The following is a 16,599-nucleotide window of genomic DNA, read 5'->3' on the forward strand; positions in this document are numbered from 1 at the left end:
ATTAAAATGTGTTAGGTGTTGCTTCTGTTGCAGTCATAGTAGAAGAGCAAAGTAGTGGCTACGCTTCTTAATTTGTAACCTTTTCAGGATGTTTTAGATACTTTGTTGTCCCATCAAGTTCATCATAAACCTTGATTTTCTGGAAGTTTTAAATCATATAGAATCTATGTTGCAGATAACTATGAAGCAGGTATGTCTTATATTTAAATACCATTGTGAATTCTGAGATTGATGAAAGCTATGAGCAGTGAGTTCTTGGAAACCATGCATGTGTGTTTCCAAAGGCTATTTTCTGTATTCAGTATCTATTAACAGACAGTAAAGGATTTTCCCATTAAATTGTGCACTACTAACCATCTAATCCTCCTGAGGCAAAGTTCAAAGTTCCCATGAAATGGTTTTAGGTAATATTACTTTAAAAAAAGGAGTGAACTCCCTCTCGGAAAAAAGCCAGTCCCCAATATTTTGGAACTCAGTTTGAGAAATACCGTCTTTTCTGGCTTAGAGTTTGTTCTGTTTTATTGTTAAGGTACTCTGAGAGTTGGGTGCATTCCGTCAGTGCTTAGAGGTTAATGGGAGTCTTTTCTTATGTCTCCGCCTGTATTCACACCCTCCCGGTCTTGGCATTTTTTTCTCCTTTAATAGCCATAGGAGCAGTTTCTACATACTTTTAAATTGGTGTGGCTTCTTACGTTATATGATATGTCTGCTTTACATCATCACAGTACTGTGTAGAGGTTTTATGTGGCGCTTAAGAAAAACTGACCCCAGTTTGAAAGATAGAAGCTCTTTGAATAGATGCTGTCAGAATTATTTAATTCTATTTGTGTCATGATTGAACCTAGGATTTTAATTTTTATTTATTTATTTTTGTAAGCAAGGAAAATATAGATCCGGGAGACTTATCTGATTCTAATCTTAATTCTTCTACTATCTACCTGTGGGGCTTCAAAAGTCATATTAGCTCTGTCACCTCATTTGCAAAAAACAAGGATTTTGTTTATATACGTGGAGTACTTTGTTGAAATTGCTTATCGTTTCTATAATGGTCCAGTGAAGAAGGCGGTCATAAGATGTTCTCTGGAAGCTTTTATGTTTTTAAGAAACAGTGATTTATTTACTGTACACTTTTTTCCCCCTCTGAAGGTACCATGGGAGGGATCTTTCAGGGACTATTCTATGTTTATTCCTCTAACCTTTTGTAAATAAAGAGTAGCTCCTGTTATACTAATAAATGACTCCTCTTTGGAATTAGCATTCCTGAAGCTTTAATAAAGTAGAAAGAAAAAGGAAACACCTTATCTTCTAGCCTGTTTAGATGGGCAAGGCTGTGGACTAAGAGTGACAAGTTAGGAAACAGGCCTTCAATGTTAGGCTTCCTATTAGCACTAAGTCTGTTAGCACTAAGAGAAATCTTGTCCTTTCCCGTATTCTGATCCCATATTGCCATTTGATTCCTCATTGATCAAGTTCAGTCCTCTATAGACTAGAGTTAGTGTGATTCTTTAGACTTTAGCATTTATCTAGGCCTTTTTGCAAAGTTAAATTCTCTTCCATGGCTTAATTTTTGGATAGTACAATATGTTTAGGTTAGAGTTTTTCCAGCTTTTTTGAGCTGAAATCAGAAATTAAGAGTCAATAAAGAATACTAGAATTATTTGAAAGCAAGATTTTGGTCTTTACTGGAGGAAAGTTGTTCAAGTTTTAATTGATTCATTATTATATCTCAGTTTATTCCTGGAAAGGATTTAAGGTGACAGGTATGTACAAAGACTTTCTCCTTTATAGCCAAACTTCGTGAAAAAGTTGCTAACGTTCACTTTTTCACCTTCCATTCACTCCTTCACCATGAATTTTTGGCTCTGCCCTACTCGCCCACTGCAGTTCCTCACAGCAGAGTCACCACGGGTCTCCATCACTAACTGGACACAACTCTTTTTTTCTTTCCTTTTTTTTTGCCACGCCGCGTGACTTGTGGGATCTTAGTTCCCCAACCAGGGATTGAACTTGGGCCCTCGGCAATGACAGTGTGGAGTCCTAACCACTGGACTGCCAGGGGATTCCCCCAGACAGAATTCTTTATATGACCTTGCTGTAGGGTGTGTGATTGCTCTTTATTTTTATGTACATTTTTTCTTATTATAACGGTAATATATGCAATATATGTTCATTGTGAAAATTTTGGAAAAAGACATACGTAATCTCTGTCCAGAAAACTTTTTCATCATTGAATTTCTGTCACAACTGTCTTGTTTCTTTCCTCCTATTTCTCTTGGCCAGATTTGTGTCAGTCTGCCTACTAGATATCTCTAGCTTGCATGCAGCATTTTTAAAAAACTGAACTTACCTTTTCCCCTGCTCCAAATCTGCTCAGCTACCTTTGTCACCATCTCACTAAAAGGTACCACTCTTCATCCAGTTGCTGTAGCCTTGAGGACCCATCCTTGACTCCTCTCCCTCAACCTCCATTTACAATCAGTAGCTAAAATCCTGCCTGTTCTTCCTTTCTAACCCATTTACTTCTGTCTGTCCACCTGAGCTGGGACTTTATTTCTCACCTACCTCACCTACCTTTTGAATTTTTAGGACTTTATCTTCCTTCAGGGCTTTTCTGACCTGTTTCTGTACCCTCAAGACTAAGCTTGGTGCTGGTAGTCTCCTCTCTTCCTTTCATACACTCCTTCCTTCTCTGTCCTCTCCTTCCCCCTTCCTCCCCTCGTGGACTCCCAGCACCTGTACTATCCTTATAACACATATCACATGCTGTCGTAATTGCCTATTTGATTTTCTGTCTCCTTAAGGGCAGTAACTATGTCTTATTCATAATTGCACCACTAATATCCAGCCCAGAGTGTTTAGTAAATTTCAGATAATAAATGGATAGAAAGAAATGGGTGGCAGTTAGTATGAAAAAAGTTTGAAGCTATTCCGTTAGTTTTATGGCTCTGCCTGCCTTAAAATTTGTGCATTAGGTGATATGATTGGCCTTCATCTACTTGGTCCTGTGGTAATGGTCTGTGAACAAGCTTCCAAAGTGTGAATTATGGTAGGGCAGGAGTGAAGCTGTGATAGGTTGGCTGGGGTGGGCTCCATGACCTTGTATTTCATTGATAAAGAGGTTAGGCTTTCCTGTAGCTAACAACAGTGTAGCAGAGGTAAGATATGACAGCTAAAACTAGGGCAGTTGTGCTAGGGATGAACAAGAAGGGAGGGTGACTTGGTGATTGGATGGGAGGAGGAATCGAAGTGACTCAGCTTTCTGGCTTGGTTGATCAGGTACTTGGTGCTGTCATTGAATAGTCATTTTGATTTTTGAGATTCTTTTTGACATCCAGGTGAGTATGTCTGTTAGGCATGTCATAGGATATGAAGTTTGGGAGAGCATACCACTGGGGAGTCATGAATCTGTGGTCATTAAAACTATGAGGTCACTTAGATATATAGCTTAAGAGTAATAATGGTCTAGAAAAAGAAAGAACTCTGAGGAATACATCAGTGCTTAAAGGCTGGAGAAGAAGAGAGCTGGGAAAGCAGTGTCAAAGAAACTGAGGAGTTGCAGTTGGAGAGGAAATTTGGCAATAAAATGGCCATTGACTTTTTTGGTGTTTTAAAGAGAATAACAGGTAAGAAGATGGGTCTGTCTCTACGCATCTTTTAGAGTAGACGCTTCAGTATGGACTGTCCGATTGGCTTTTTGTTGGGCAGTTCCACCTCACCCCTGTCAGTAGCCCAGCCCCCCAGCCCCAATCCAGAACCCCCCTGACACGCTTAGATCTAACACATGACCTTTAAGTTCCCTTCCAAATTAAATCTAAGGTTAAAAACAGATTGTTGGCCCAGTCCCAGAAATTCTGATTCAATGGGCCCAGGGATCTTAACTTTTTACAAGGACATTTCTGAGTGTCTAATGAACACTCATGTGTGGGTAGGTGCTATAAACCCTGCATTAAAGCAGGACTTTAATAAAGCAGGACTTTATCGTGGCGAACTTTTAAAATACTTTTGTGCGAAGAGATTGGCAACCATGGAAACCTGGCTGGAGCTTTCTGCAGTGCCTGTCTGTATTTGAGGGGGTGAGTTGGGGGGGTGGGGAAAGCACCACCATCTGATGTAATCTGTTAGAGATGTAAAGTTTTTATTTTATGAATTTTTGCAGTAGATGCCCTTGATGCTCTGCATCATATCCTTATGGTCCACCACTGATTTCAACCCAGACTCAGATTTTTGCCGTTTCTTTGAGTCTTGCCAGCACTTTTCTGTCTCAGGGCCTTCAAGCCCAGCACAGGAAGGGGGAGAGGTTAATACTCCAGCCATCCTTCAGCCATTGGAGGACATGAGCCTGTGCCTAAAGGTTCTGCTTCCTTTGGGGGTCCCACAGAATCACCACCCACCCTCCAGCAGCCACCCTGGTTGCATCGAATGACCTTATTGGCTTTTTTCATTCGCTGTTGTACCTTTCTTCACTTTTGTTCCATGGGATCATCTCCTGTTTTAATCCCGCTGAAACCTTGTCTATTAGTAATGTATCAGTTGAGCTGACTTTACAGGTTAATATACGCAAACAGAAGCCATCTGCAATCACATTAGTTTCTTCCAAATGTTGCTGTCTATCAATAATGGCACCTAAAATAATTTGCGGGGGAGGAATGCGAAGAGAACATATTGTGTGATGCAGAATTGCACACACATTGCTGAAGTTTAAATTTATTCACAGACATTCTGTAATGAGATCATTATGTGAGAATTAATTGGATTTTTCAACAACCTCCATTTCTTAGATTTCACTTAGAGAGGGATTGAAGGGATATGAAAAACCAGAAAATTGTTGACACAGAGAGATGGCACTAGATGTGCCTCTTTTATTCATTTATTTTATTCATATATCTTTATCTTGTTCTTGAAGAATTCTGGGTGGCTCTTTTTATAAGACTAAATTATAGATATAGAATATAATGTTTCTATAATTCTATAAAATATAAAGCTATTAAAAATGCTGTAGTGCACAAAGGGGGGAGATCTCAACAGATGTAGGATATAATTGCTAAAGATAAGAAACAAATCAATCTGATCTATTTCAGGGGTATCTTTTAAAAGGTACTTTGTGTGCCTTAAAAGTAAGATTTCTCTTTACCTAGCTAGAAGATATTCATATCCATATTTCTTCTTTTAGCTGAGACTGGACTCTAGGAATTAAATTTGAAGTGAAAGGTAAATTTGTTCTGGATGATCACTTTCATTCTTGATGAATAAAACTGATACCTGAAAGCAGTTCCCATGGAGGCTGCCGCATTGCAGGCACTGGGTAAATGTTATGGAGCGAATGAGAAAGTGATATGCTGGATTGCCCCATGTGTATGTCTCAGACTTTGTCCCCAGGAGCGAGAGTGGGTGCGAGCCCATGTGCTTAGGCCTGTGGAAGCTCTTGCTCTTGCTCCACATCTGTGACTGCAGGTGTTTATTTTGGTCTGTAGGCTTACTTTGTAGGAGACCAGGCATCCCTACAAGACACTTTTTCCTCAATCCAGGGTGTTCTGTGTAGCAATGGGATATTTTGACATACAAATTGACAAAATCATTAAATAATCTAGTATTCCAACCCCTCAGTTAACATTTCAACTCAAACCCAGAGAGGAAGTGACTTACCCAGGCAAAATCACCCTGTCTAGCTAATTAGTGATATGACAAGGACTAGAACACATATCTCTGCATGTAATCATCTCTATAATTTCTAAAATGGTTACCATCTCCACCCCTAGCCAGGGAACAAAACAGGCACTGTTTTTCTGAACTAGTGAATTAATAAAGATTGTGGGCTTTGTATTTAATTTGCAGAAAATTTAACAGTTAAGAGCTTACACAAGTAGATTGTTTAGAAAATCAACACTAATAGATGGGCAAAGCAACATAAGCAGACAAGTGAAAATACAGATATCTAAAATATTCAACAGTATGGGAATAGCTTAGAAAGCAATATAACAATTTTGATAGACTGTTTTGCAATCAATAAAATGCTAGTTGTGATGACTTAGAAAGAAATAGTGTTACTATACTAGAGATTCTGGATGGGTTCCTTTTATACTTTCCTTTCTTCTTTACTGTGCCTTGTACTGACCCTTGAGTGTTTTTAGTAAGTTCAAATTTCTTTACATTTAAAGTACTAATTTTATGTATGGAATGTTAACTAATGTCAGTCTGAAATTCACGTAGTCTAGTCAGTCTGAAATTCACCCATTTATTTTCTGGCCTGTATACCACGGAAAGTAGTTATTTTTGCTTTTGTTGTTCTTGATTTGTACGTTAAAAACTAGCTGAAATGAGAGTTGGTAAAGATTTAGTGAACTGATAGAAAATGTTTCTATTACTTGCTAGAACCATCTGAGTGTAAGTTTAAAAAAAAAAAAGCTTTTCTAAAAATGAAATCAGTATCTTAATCAAATGTGTATTTCCTCCTTGTAGAGCCTCTGTTATGCACCTAAAGCCATACTGGAAACTCCAGAAGAAAGTGCGACCTTTGGAAATCAGCAAGGAAACTCTGAGAACTCCTATGAGCCACCAACAGGCTATAAATGATGAAAAATGCAAAGCTAGCTGTATGAAACCAAGTGTCTTTCCTTCAGCCTCTCTTGGTAAAGCATCATCTCGAAAGCCTTTTGGAATCCTTTCTCCAAATGTTCTGTGCAGTATGAGTGGGAAGAGTCCTGAAGAGAGCAGCTTGAATGTTAAAACCAAGAAGAATGCATCATCTGCAACAATCCACCAGGGTGAAGAAGGGGAAGGGCCGCTTGATATCTGGGCTGTTGTGAAACCGGGAAATACCAAGGAAAAGATTGCATTCTTTGCAGCCCACCAGTGTAGTAATAGAATAGGATCTATGAAAATAAAAAGCTCCTGGGATATTGATGGGAGAGCTACTAAAAGAAGGAAAAAATCAGGGGATCTTAAAAAAGCCAAGATACAGTTGGAAAGGATGAAGGAAGTCAACAGCAGATGCTACCAACCTGAGCCTTTTGCGTGTGGCATCGAGCACTGTTCTGTGCATTACGTGAGTGACAATGGGGACGGAGTCTATGCCGGGAGGCCTTTGTCGGTCATACAAATGGTTGCCTTCCTCGAGCAAAGAGCCAGTGCTCTGCTAGCCAGTTGTGCAAAAAACTGCACTAACTCACCTGCTGTGGTGCGGTTTTCCGGGCAATCCAGAGGTGTGCCCCCAGCCCCCGAGCCCTTGTCTGCCCCAGGAGCATGTGAAGAACCCATGGAAAGGAGAAATCCTGAGGTTGGTGAACCACAGAGTGAGCCAGTCCGTGTCCTTGACATGGTAGCCAGGCTGGAGTCCGAGTGCCTGAAGCGGCAGAGCCAGCGTGAGCCTGGGAGCCTCTCGAGGAATAACAGCTTCCGTCGCAATGTGGGCCGCGTGTTGCTTGTGAATGGCACCCAGGCTGAGGAAAGCAAAACAAACAAAGGCGCCTTGGAGGTACCTGACACTCAGGTGAAAACTGTGGGGTCTGTATCTGTGGACTGTGGCCCCTTAAGGGCTGACCATTGTTCTCCTAAGGGGGACCAGGCCTGGGACGGCGCTCCTCGGGGCTGTCCCTCATTGCCAGCAGGCGTGAGTTTGCACACGGACAGTGCAGAATTAGAGCCAGACCAGCAGACTGCCATGAAAAACAGCAATAGACATGATGTGGAAATGACAGAGGAACTTGTTGGGTCACCTTTTCCTCCTCGCACCTGTCCCCAAGCCATTGAATTGCCCCCAGATGCTATTGATGGTATGAATGAAGAGCTTGTGCCTCTTGCTAGCCAAAATCCTGATCAGAGAAGAAAAGAATCTTTGTGCATTAGTATCACTGTGTCCAAGGTAGAGAAAGACCAGCCTTCCAGTTCAAAGTCCTGCGAAGACCCACTTCCAGGGATGTTGTTTTTTTTGCCATCTGGTCAGCACCAGTCGGGCTGTTCCCAGCTGAATGAAAGCACAACAGAAGAGTCTTCTGAGGCCAGTCAGCTTGAAGATGCTGCTGAGGGTGACTGTGCATCTGAGGAAAAAAGTGTCTCGGCTGATTCATTTGTCCCGCTGGCTTCTGTGGAAAGTACATTACCAGTGCTTGAGGCATCCAGTTGGAAGAAGCAGGTGTCGCATGACTTTCTGGAGACCAGGTTTAAAATCCAGCAGCTTTTGGAGCCTCAGCAGTACATGGCTTTTCTGCCCCACCACATTATGGTGAAAATCTTCAGGTTACTTCCCACTAAGAGTTTAGTGGCTCTTAAATGTACCTGCTGCTATTTCAAGTTTATCATTGAATATTACAATATCAGGCCAGCAGATTCTCGCTGGGTTCGGGATCCACGCTATAGAGAGGATCCGTGCAAGCAGTGCAAGAAAAAATATGTGAAAGGGGATGTGTCCCTGTGCCGGTGGCACCCCAAGCCCTATTGCCAGGCATTGCCCTATGGGCCGGGATACTGGATGTGCTGCCACCGGTCTCAGAAGGGCTTCCCTGGCTGTAAGCTGGGGCTTCATGACAATCACTGGGTCCCTGCTTGCCATAGCTTTAATCGGGCAATCCATAAGAAAGCAAAAGGGACTGAAACTGAAGAGGAGTACTAAAGTTTATGTGCGAGGCAACGGACTGATTTTTAAAACTGCAAACCACCACCGAGATACGCCGTTCCAGTGAGTGTTGCTTGCCTCTCAGTCTTCGTTCCAGGAGAATCTCTGCTACTCCATCAGGACCGCCATTGCTCAGGCATCTTAAATCTCTGAATTTACGAGCTGTACAAGAAAATCGGTCTCATCGTTTTCTAGTGGTGCCTCATGTTTGATCCAGGGTTGTATCCCACAGTTTGATCCACTTGGCTGTGAATAACTATGCCTGTTTTCCCAAACCAAATCCTTCTTCAAAGGATTGTTCAAAGAAGACTTGCCACCGTCAAGAATGTTCAGCAGAGTTCATCGCAGACTATGCAGGCAATCCCCAAAAAGGGGTTCTGGGCATGTTTTGAGCACTGGCACCATATCTGAAATAAGTGAATAGTGTCCTATGAAAAGAATAGCAGTACTCTTGGGTGAAAAGTATGCTTACAAAGAAAAGTTAGGCACCTTACCTTAGACCTTGTATGCTTGATCTGTGAGATTGATGTTTGTGGTTGGAGATGGATTTCATGCCCTGTGGTGTTTACAGTGTATATAATGGTTGTGTTTTCATAGGGCTATGAAAGTGCACATTAAACCCGAGCGCCTTTACTTTAGATGAGTGCTTTTGGCCCCTCTGTAAATAACACTATTAAAATCCAGTTGTAAATAGCGGACAGCTGACTGAACATAATCACCACAATGCAGCTAGGATAGTGTTGCAGCTACAATTGTGTGGGTTTTTTTTGGTTTTTTGTTCTTTTGGTCTCGTCTCAAATTTGTATAAAATATGAATGTTTCCCAAATAAACTATGAATGTTTTCTGTATAATATATGAATGTTTCTGAGAAGAAACTCTAAATAGTTAAGAGGTTAACCTGTTGAAAGGATACCAAATGATGGTTTAACTGGACAACCTTAAAAAATTAGCATAGAGAACAATCCTTTGTTATATTTTAGTGATTCACCAAGAATGAGAGAATATTATATAGTCAGATTATAACATTCTTGTCTATTTTATTCTTTCTGTCTGGTTACAAATTTTTTTTAACTTCAATAAAAACATGCATCTTAAATGGGACCTGAGTTTTGCAGATGTGTTTTCTTTTTTTGAGGTAATATTGATGAGGGATATTGTGAACTGAATCCTAAGAATTAAAAAAAAAAATTTTGAGTTGTTGGAAGGGGAGAGAGAATTCTTTTCTACCACTGGAAAGAGACCATCTTCACTTAACATTATGAGCTTACATTTTTGCAACCCTTTAACACTTAGTTTGAATTTGTTGTCTGCCCAGCACCCTCTGTATTTCCTGTTGGATGAGGTATTATTATCTATGCATAATGAGTTAATTGTTTAGAAGTCATGGAGAATATATTCAGACCTATGGTCATGTAACGCTTGGCAGGGCCGGAAGGTATCTGGCCCCAGAAAGCTGCTGTGGAGGACCTAGAAGCTAGGTTGGCTTGAAATTGAGTACCCACCAAAAAAGCCTTGGAGCTGCATCAGCTCTGGGCTGTGGAGAAGCGATGGTAAATGTGCCAGGGGTGGGGCTGACGTGAAAGGGATGGGTGAAGGCTCTGGTGGTCCCACAGGAGAAAGATGGAAAGGTGGAGTATGCTTTGGCCAGGGCTTCCAAGCAGAGTGGGGCAGGGCTGGAGTCCGGGAGCCAGGTTCACCTGTGGCTGAGGTGGTATGTGGCCACAGAGCAGCTTCTTTCTTACCTTATCCTTAGGCAGTAGCTGCTCCTGCCTGAAGAGGGGGGACTGAAACTGAAAAGTGTCTCTGGATGCTGAACAAGTCTGCCCTGCAGGCACATCGCGATGATACCTGCGACATGCTCGGCTGGAGCCTGTCTGTGACACAGGACCAGGAGAGGCTGCGAAGGCTGACTTCCCCTTCAGGGTGTCGGGGTCCTTCCTCACGACTCACCCCAGCCGAGGTACATGAGAATGCTTTCCATCCCCTGGGCTGAAGTTTCCAGCGCTTGTCATCCTCCCCTGCGGTTTGCTCTAAACTGGCAATCTCTGTGTGTACCTTCCTAATAGGTTTGTTGTGACTCCTAATTTAGGATTAAAGGAGATGTGCACATGCAGGACAGCTTGGTGTGTGGAATGTTAGCTTTCATTGTTATTGGCTCTTGGTTCTTCTACATGTGCCCAGGTGGTTTTCCCAAGTCAGCCGTTCTAGATGTGGTTTTCACGTGGGACACAAGCTGTGAGTCTGCGAGGGCCTGAACTGACCAAGAGCAGCAGACAGGAAGAATGATGCCCTAACCCCATCTTGGCATGCAGTTCTCGGGGTTCTCAGAATCACTGATGATCCCTTTTGAACCGTGATGTAAGACCCACTTCCCAGGGGTGTCTGTGTGAATGACAAGAGGATTTTGGCAGGTGGGGCCCGAGGGCACCCTGGTCTTCATTTCTAGGCAAGTGTAGCTTTTCCCCTTAGGAGAAAGATGCTGTGCTTCAGAGCCCCCTAGTGCCAAGCTGGGGAAACCAGCTCACGTTTTACTTCTGCAACAGTGCAGTGCTACCTGCCTTCCTGCGTGGCTGCAGAATCCTAGACTCACAAGAAAGGAAGTAAGAATGTGGGCTCGAAGACCCTAGGCTCAGCCCAACTCCACCCCCGTGGGGACCCAAAGATTCTTACCCCTCCAGCTTTTGCTCAGAGGGTCTGATACACCTGGTCTAGATTCTCTCCCACCCCTCACTTTACCATTTGAAAGAAAATGCAGAACCAGAGAAAATCTGGAAGAGTCAGCAGCTCCCTGCCCCCAATCCCTGGGGCAGTTTGGCTTTGTTCCCTGCTCAGTGGATGAGACCAGATACAGGCAGGGATGAACTGGAAAGGGAAAAAGGGCCAAGATTAGAACTTTTTCTTCAGCCCTTGTCAAAACAACTCTGGCATTAAAATGGCCATGTGAAAGGATCATTCACAACTGGCCACATTCCCTGCCCTAACAAACACACAGCCTGTGCACAGGAGGCATGTCCTTCGCAGCCCCTGCCCGGTCCTGTTCACCTTGGTTGGCTCCACGGTGCCTCCAGGTACCTCTCTACCGCCACCGCCCCTTTGGTGTATGGAGCCCCCTCCACTTGGGGCTCACGCAGGGCAGCTTGGTCATGCCACCCCTCAGTGCCTCACACCCAGTACACACCCTCCATAAAATGTTTATATTCCTCTCCAGTCGTCATCTGGATGTGAGGGGTGCTGGCAGGTTCTGATTGCTCTGGGCTCTGCTGTAACTCCTTCTAGTATGAGAAACCTGAAGGGGGATGAGGGGATCTGGGAGGATCTTTTCCTCTGGCCACAGCTGGTCCCATGGGAGCTTTCTTGGTTCGGGTCACTTCCACAGTAGCCCTAGGAGTTTTGCTGGGTTACTGTCAGTTGTGCACTTGATATGATCTGGGCTTTGTCGTGGCTTCCCCGGCAGCAGTTGCTTTGGGCTTTCTGACTGCAGAAGGCTGTGAACTGATGGTTAAGCTTGATCTAGGAGTCCCCTTCCTGGACTCTGTCCAACCACCCTTCTAACTTGGACTTGTCAGAGCCTCCCTGCCAACCTTTACGGACTGGCCTCAGACACTATTCTTATCATGTGGGTCTTCCCGGGCATTTTTCCATGGCTCCAATAGCCTCTGTTCCTTCTTTACTCAGCAGACTGGCTACTCCTCCTCTCCTGCATCCCACAGCGTACCTCAAAAACAGAATAAAGCCAGTCTGCGCTAAAACGCCGCCATACACCGTAGACTGCACCACTAACCGGAGCTGATGTTATCTAGCTCTTACTGTCAGGGGCCACGCTGCATTTACGTAAAGGCGTTCTCTGCTGTGCACAGCAACTGGCACTCAGGGAATCTGACAGTTTCTATCCCGGGTTTTCCTTTGGGTTCAAACAAGCTAGAGCTGCAATGTCCAAGACTGGTGAAAGTATCTTTGTGGGAAATGTGCACTACCTTCTATCGACACGCACCTAAGTGTGTGGCCATAGCTGGTGTTTGCATAACCTCACGGGAAAAGCAAACATCACCGTGGTTATGAACCCTTTGGGGACTTCCAGTGTATTTACACCTAACTGGTTTGAGCAAAACCCCCAGTTAGGCAGCAACCCTCTTCTAGGTGGTTTGTTTGACCTGGGTGTTATTTTAGAGGAGCAGGACCACTGAAGTTGATAGTTGAGAAGGGAGTGGCAGCAGAGAGATGGCCATCTCTGACACCACAGCTCTGGTGAGACGTGGTGTTCCTCTGTTTAAAAAGCAAAATGAAACTTTCCCCTCTCAAAGGCCCCCATCCCCTCTTCAGTTTGCAGAGAACAGGCCTCAGAACAAATTAATTTTGGGATCCGTTGTTTCAAATTCTTTTTGGATTAAGATTCTTTTGGGGCTATAAAAGTTTAAAATTAGAAAGCCCTACTTAAATGTTTTGCTTTTCTCTTTGGAATGATAAAACCCAGCAGGGATTAGGTTCTAAAGTTAGCATTTAGGGGGAAAATGGCACAAAGCTGAACTTACTTTTGGAAGTCCTGTGTGTCCATCACCCACCCAGCAGAGAATGATATACACCAGGTACAGTGGTGGGAAATGCGTTAAGTCCTGTAAGAGGACTTGTTGTTGCTGAATGATGAGCAGTGTACAGACACCAAGACTCAGGGAATAGCAGATCCCATCATCTAGTTAATTGGGGCAGAATCACTTGTGCTATTTAAATTATTTCCCTCCTTTATGTCCACCCTCTGCCCCCGATCAGAAAATCAAATAGCTGCTTTACCAACTGGTATTTTCAGATGTCTATTAAGTAGTATGAAGAGGTTGATACAGATTCAAAATCAATTAGTTGCCAATCAGTAAAATGTAGAGCAAAGTTGTATTTAATTGTGTTGGTCCCCTGTCCATTACAAGGGGAAATGGCCCGTTTGTATAACTGAGTGTTTGCAGTCCAGTGGGAGGATAGGGATGGAGCCAAGCCTGGGCACGCCCAGCTTCCGTATTCTGGGACTGAGCTGTTGGCCTTCTCTGCTCTACCTCACCAAGCCTCCTGTATGGGCAGCCAAGCACGATTCTGCTGCAAGGTGCGTGGCCTGCCACAAACCTCCTTCCACCCCAGCCCTGATTGATTCTTCGTCTAAGCAGAGATGGTGCTTTGGCTGCCCTGGCATCTAAGCTGGGACCTCTTGCATGATCTTATCCTTTTCCAAGGCCAGGAGCCTCGCTTTCAGGCTTCCAGTGTGTGCTCTGCAGAGGCTCTTTATTGTGTACCTTCTCAACAGGAAACTACTGACACACCCAAAAAGAGTGAATTCAAGGAGGGTTTATTACAAGTGTGTAGATACAGGGGCAAGCATTCCCCAATTTTTGTGGCCCAGGGCAAGAATACAAATGAACCCTCCTGCAGCCCCTCTGCCCTCTTAATATTTTTCATGCTTACTAGATGAAATGTTTTTGGATATCTTGAGTTAAATTCTATTATAAAAATACATTTTACCTATTTCTTTTTACCTTTTTAATGAGACTACCAGAAAGTTTAAAATCAGATGTGTGGGCTACATTAAATATTATATTGCACAGCACTGCTATAGGTCAATGCTTTTATTTTTTTTTAAGACATGGCAAGCAGAGGTTCTCCAGAGAGCTCTCCAGAGAAATGGATTTATTAAAAAATATTTATTTATTTACTTATATTTTGGTTGCGTTGGGTCTTAGTTGCAGCCCACGTGGGCTCTGTAGTTGCGGCACATGGGCTCAGTAGTTGTGGTGCACAGGCTTAGTTGCCCCGCAGCATGTAGGATCTTACTTGCCCGACCAGGAATCGAACCCACGTCCCCTGCACTGGAAGGCGGATTCTTAACCCCTGGACCACCAGGGAAGTCCCGGTCAGTGCTTTTAAAATGTTAATGTACATACGTATTATTGATATAATTCTGATTCTGATGGCACCCAAGACCCTTCATTTCTCACAAGCTCCCAGGTGATGCTGCAGGTCCTAGGATCACACCGTGAGCAGTAGCAACTCCAGAGAAATTAGGTGCTAAAGATCTTGGGCGTAGTTTATCAGAGACCTCTGCGGGAGCTCTCCAGCTCTTAGCAGACTTTTTCTCAAAGGCCATCAATGCAGTAGAACTCCCAACTTAAGCCAGTACCAATGCCCCTGAGCCAGAAAATAGGGGCACCACCCTGTGGGTGGGTGCTAGACGTGGTCCTTACTACTTTGAAGGCGACTATTACACTGCTGACACAGAAGATATGCCCCGTTTCTATCATTCATTAATCAACTTTGGATTGGGAGGTGTGTCCCTCCCATCTACTACTTCCAAACCACTTGCCACTTTCTTACCGAAATCTAGAGCCACCTACTTGCTTATGCTGTAGAAATGTCTTCCTGATAATGTTTTAAATTTAGGGAAATAAGTTGCTGGGAAGGGTAGGAGAGCCCTTTCCTCAAAATCCAGGTGTCTTCTGAAGTCATAAAGTAAATGCCAGAAAACCACGCCCAAAGGGGAGACGATGAACAAGCTGATATGCACCTCGAGGTTATTAGTGCCCTCATGACGCTGAGCTGCTTCCACTCCACTGACTCCAGTCCGCTTGTCAACACTTACCTAGTGCTGGCAGACACCTCCTGCCTATTTCTCACTTTTTTAAAGGGACCATTTGAATTCTCCATCAGATTTTCTCCCCACCAGACTACCCCTCACTCCTTCCCAGAAAAAGCACAACAAAAAAGTCACTGATGTGGCTCTTGCTGTTTTACCATCCCTTTTCTTCTAGAAAAGACTGTCCCACTGGTGGTTTCTGGTTTGTTTTTGTTTTTGTTTTTTTTAAAAAGGGACTTCCCTGGTGGTCCAGTGGTAAAGAATCCACCTTACAACGCAGAGGATGCGGGTTTGATCCCTGGTCGGGGAACTAAGATCCCACATGCCGCGGTGCAACTAAGCTGTGCGCCACAACTACTGAGCTCTCACACCTCAACTGGAGCCCATGTGCCGCAAACTACAGAGGCCACGCGCCCTGGAGCCTGTGCGCCACAACTAGAGAAGAGATAAAAAACCCTGCATGCCACAACTAGAGAGAAGCCCGCGCAACACAACGAAAGATCCCGCATACGGCAACTGAGACCCGGCGCAGCCCAAAAAAATAAATAAATAATAAATATCACTGCCAGAGACCTGCATCAAATGATGGCTACAGGAGAAAAATGCATCTTTAGAGAAAGATGTAACTGGTAAGCGACTGATTTTCGAGCTTACTAAAGATGGACCATTATTGTTAATACCACTATAATTTTAAAAAAGTATTAACAGGCATTTTTCATTACCTGGCAAAAAATTCTTAAAAAAATTATCCTGTAATTTGTATAAAATACTCCAGAGTTAGATCTCATTCTTGCTACCCTCAACGTATTCAGTAGAAATGAATAATCAGAGCTTGAAAAAGATATACATATTTGCAAAGTACTGTTAAAAGATTTATTGCAATAATACAATAATAGTTTAGAAAACATTTGTATGACTCAAACTGGTTTGGAAGTCGCAGAGCAGTGGGGAATCCCTGCAACATGACGCCGCAAGGAGGTTCTTTAACAGCATGCCACTAAATGTTCTTCCCCAAATTATCAATACACGACTCCTTAAATGAATCCTGTCCACTCCCCAATGTTGACACTGTTTTTCCCCTTAACTTACAGATGTGCAAAACTTTTCTTAGTTATACTCCATTACAAAAAAAGTCTTTAACAGACCATTTTAAGCAGCCTATTTGGTGCCTGTGAGTTTTTTTTAGTATTACCTTGTTTCAACAAATCGTCTTATGATGGAAAACATGACCAAGTTCTATGGCTTGTTGTTTAAAAAAAAAAATACCAGCTTCAATTTTTTAAAAAGCTGTGTACATATGGTTCTGGCACCTACATGAAAGATTTTAATGAGCAGCAAAGAGAGTAGAAAAAACAGTGGTTGAAATGTATATTTAAGAATATT

The 16,599-nt window shown here is 43.2% G+C and overlaps 1 protein-coding gene across 4 annotated transcripts in view; it reads left to right on the plus strand.

The window, feature by feature from the left end:
• Positions 1 to 9,686, plus strand: part of FBXO34 (F-box protein 34) — an 85,560-nt gene extending 75,874 nt beyond the window's left edge. For all 4 annotated transcript variants that reach the window (XM_061180860.1, XM_061180861.1, XM_061180862.1 and 1 more), the window contains one exon: positions 6,457 to 9,686. In XM_061180860.1, coding sequence (XP_061036843.1) covers positions 6,457 to 8,605 — 2,149 coding nt within the window. In that variant the 3' untranslated portion in view covers positions 8,606 to 9,686. The remainder of the gene's footprint in view (positions 1 to 6,456) is intronic.
• Positions 9,687 to 16,599: the final 6,913 nt, after the last annotated feature.

Source organism: Eubalaena glacialis, chromosome 2 (assembly GCF_028564815.1).
Source record: "Eubalaena glacialis isolate mEubGla1 chromosome 2, mEubGla1.1.hap2.+ XY, whole genome shotgun sequence".
Taxonomy (NCBI): domain Eukaryota; kingdom Metazoa; phylum Chordata; class Mammalia; order Artiodactyla; family Balaenidae; genus Eubalaena; species Eubalaena glacialis.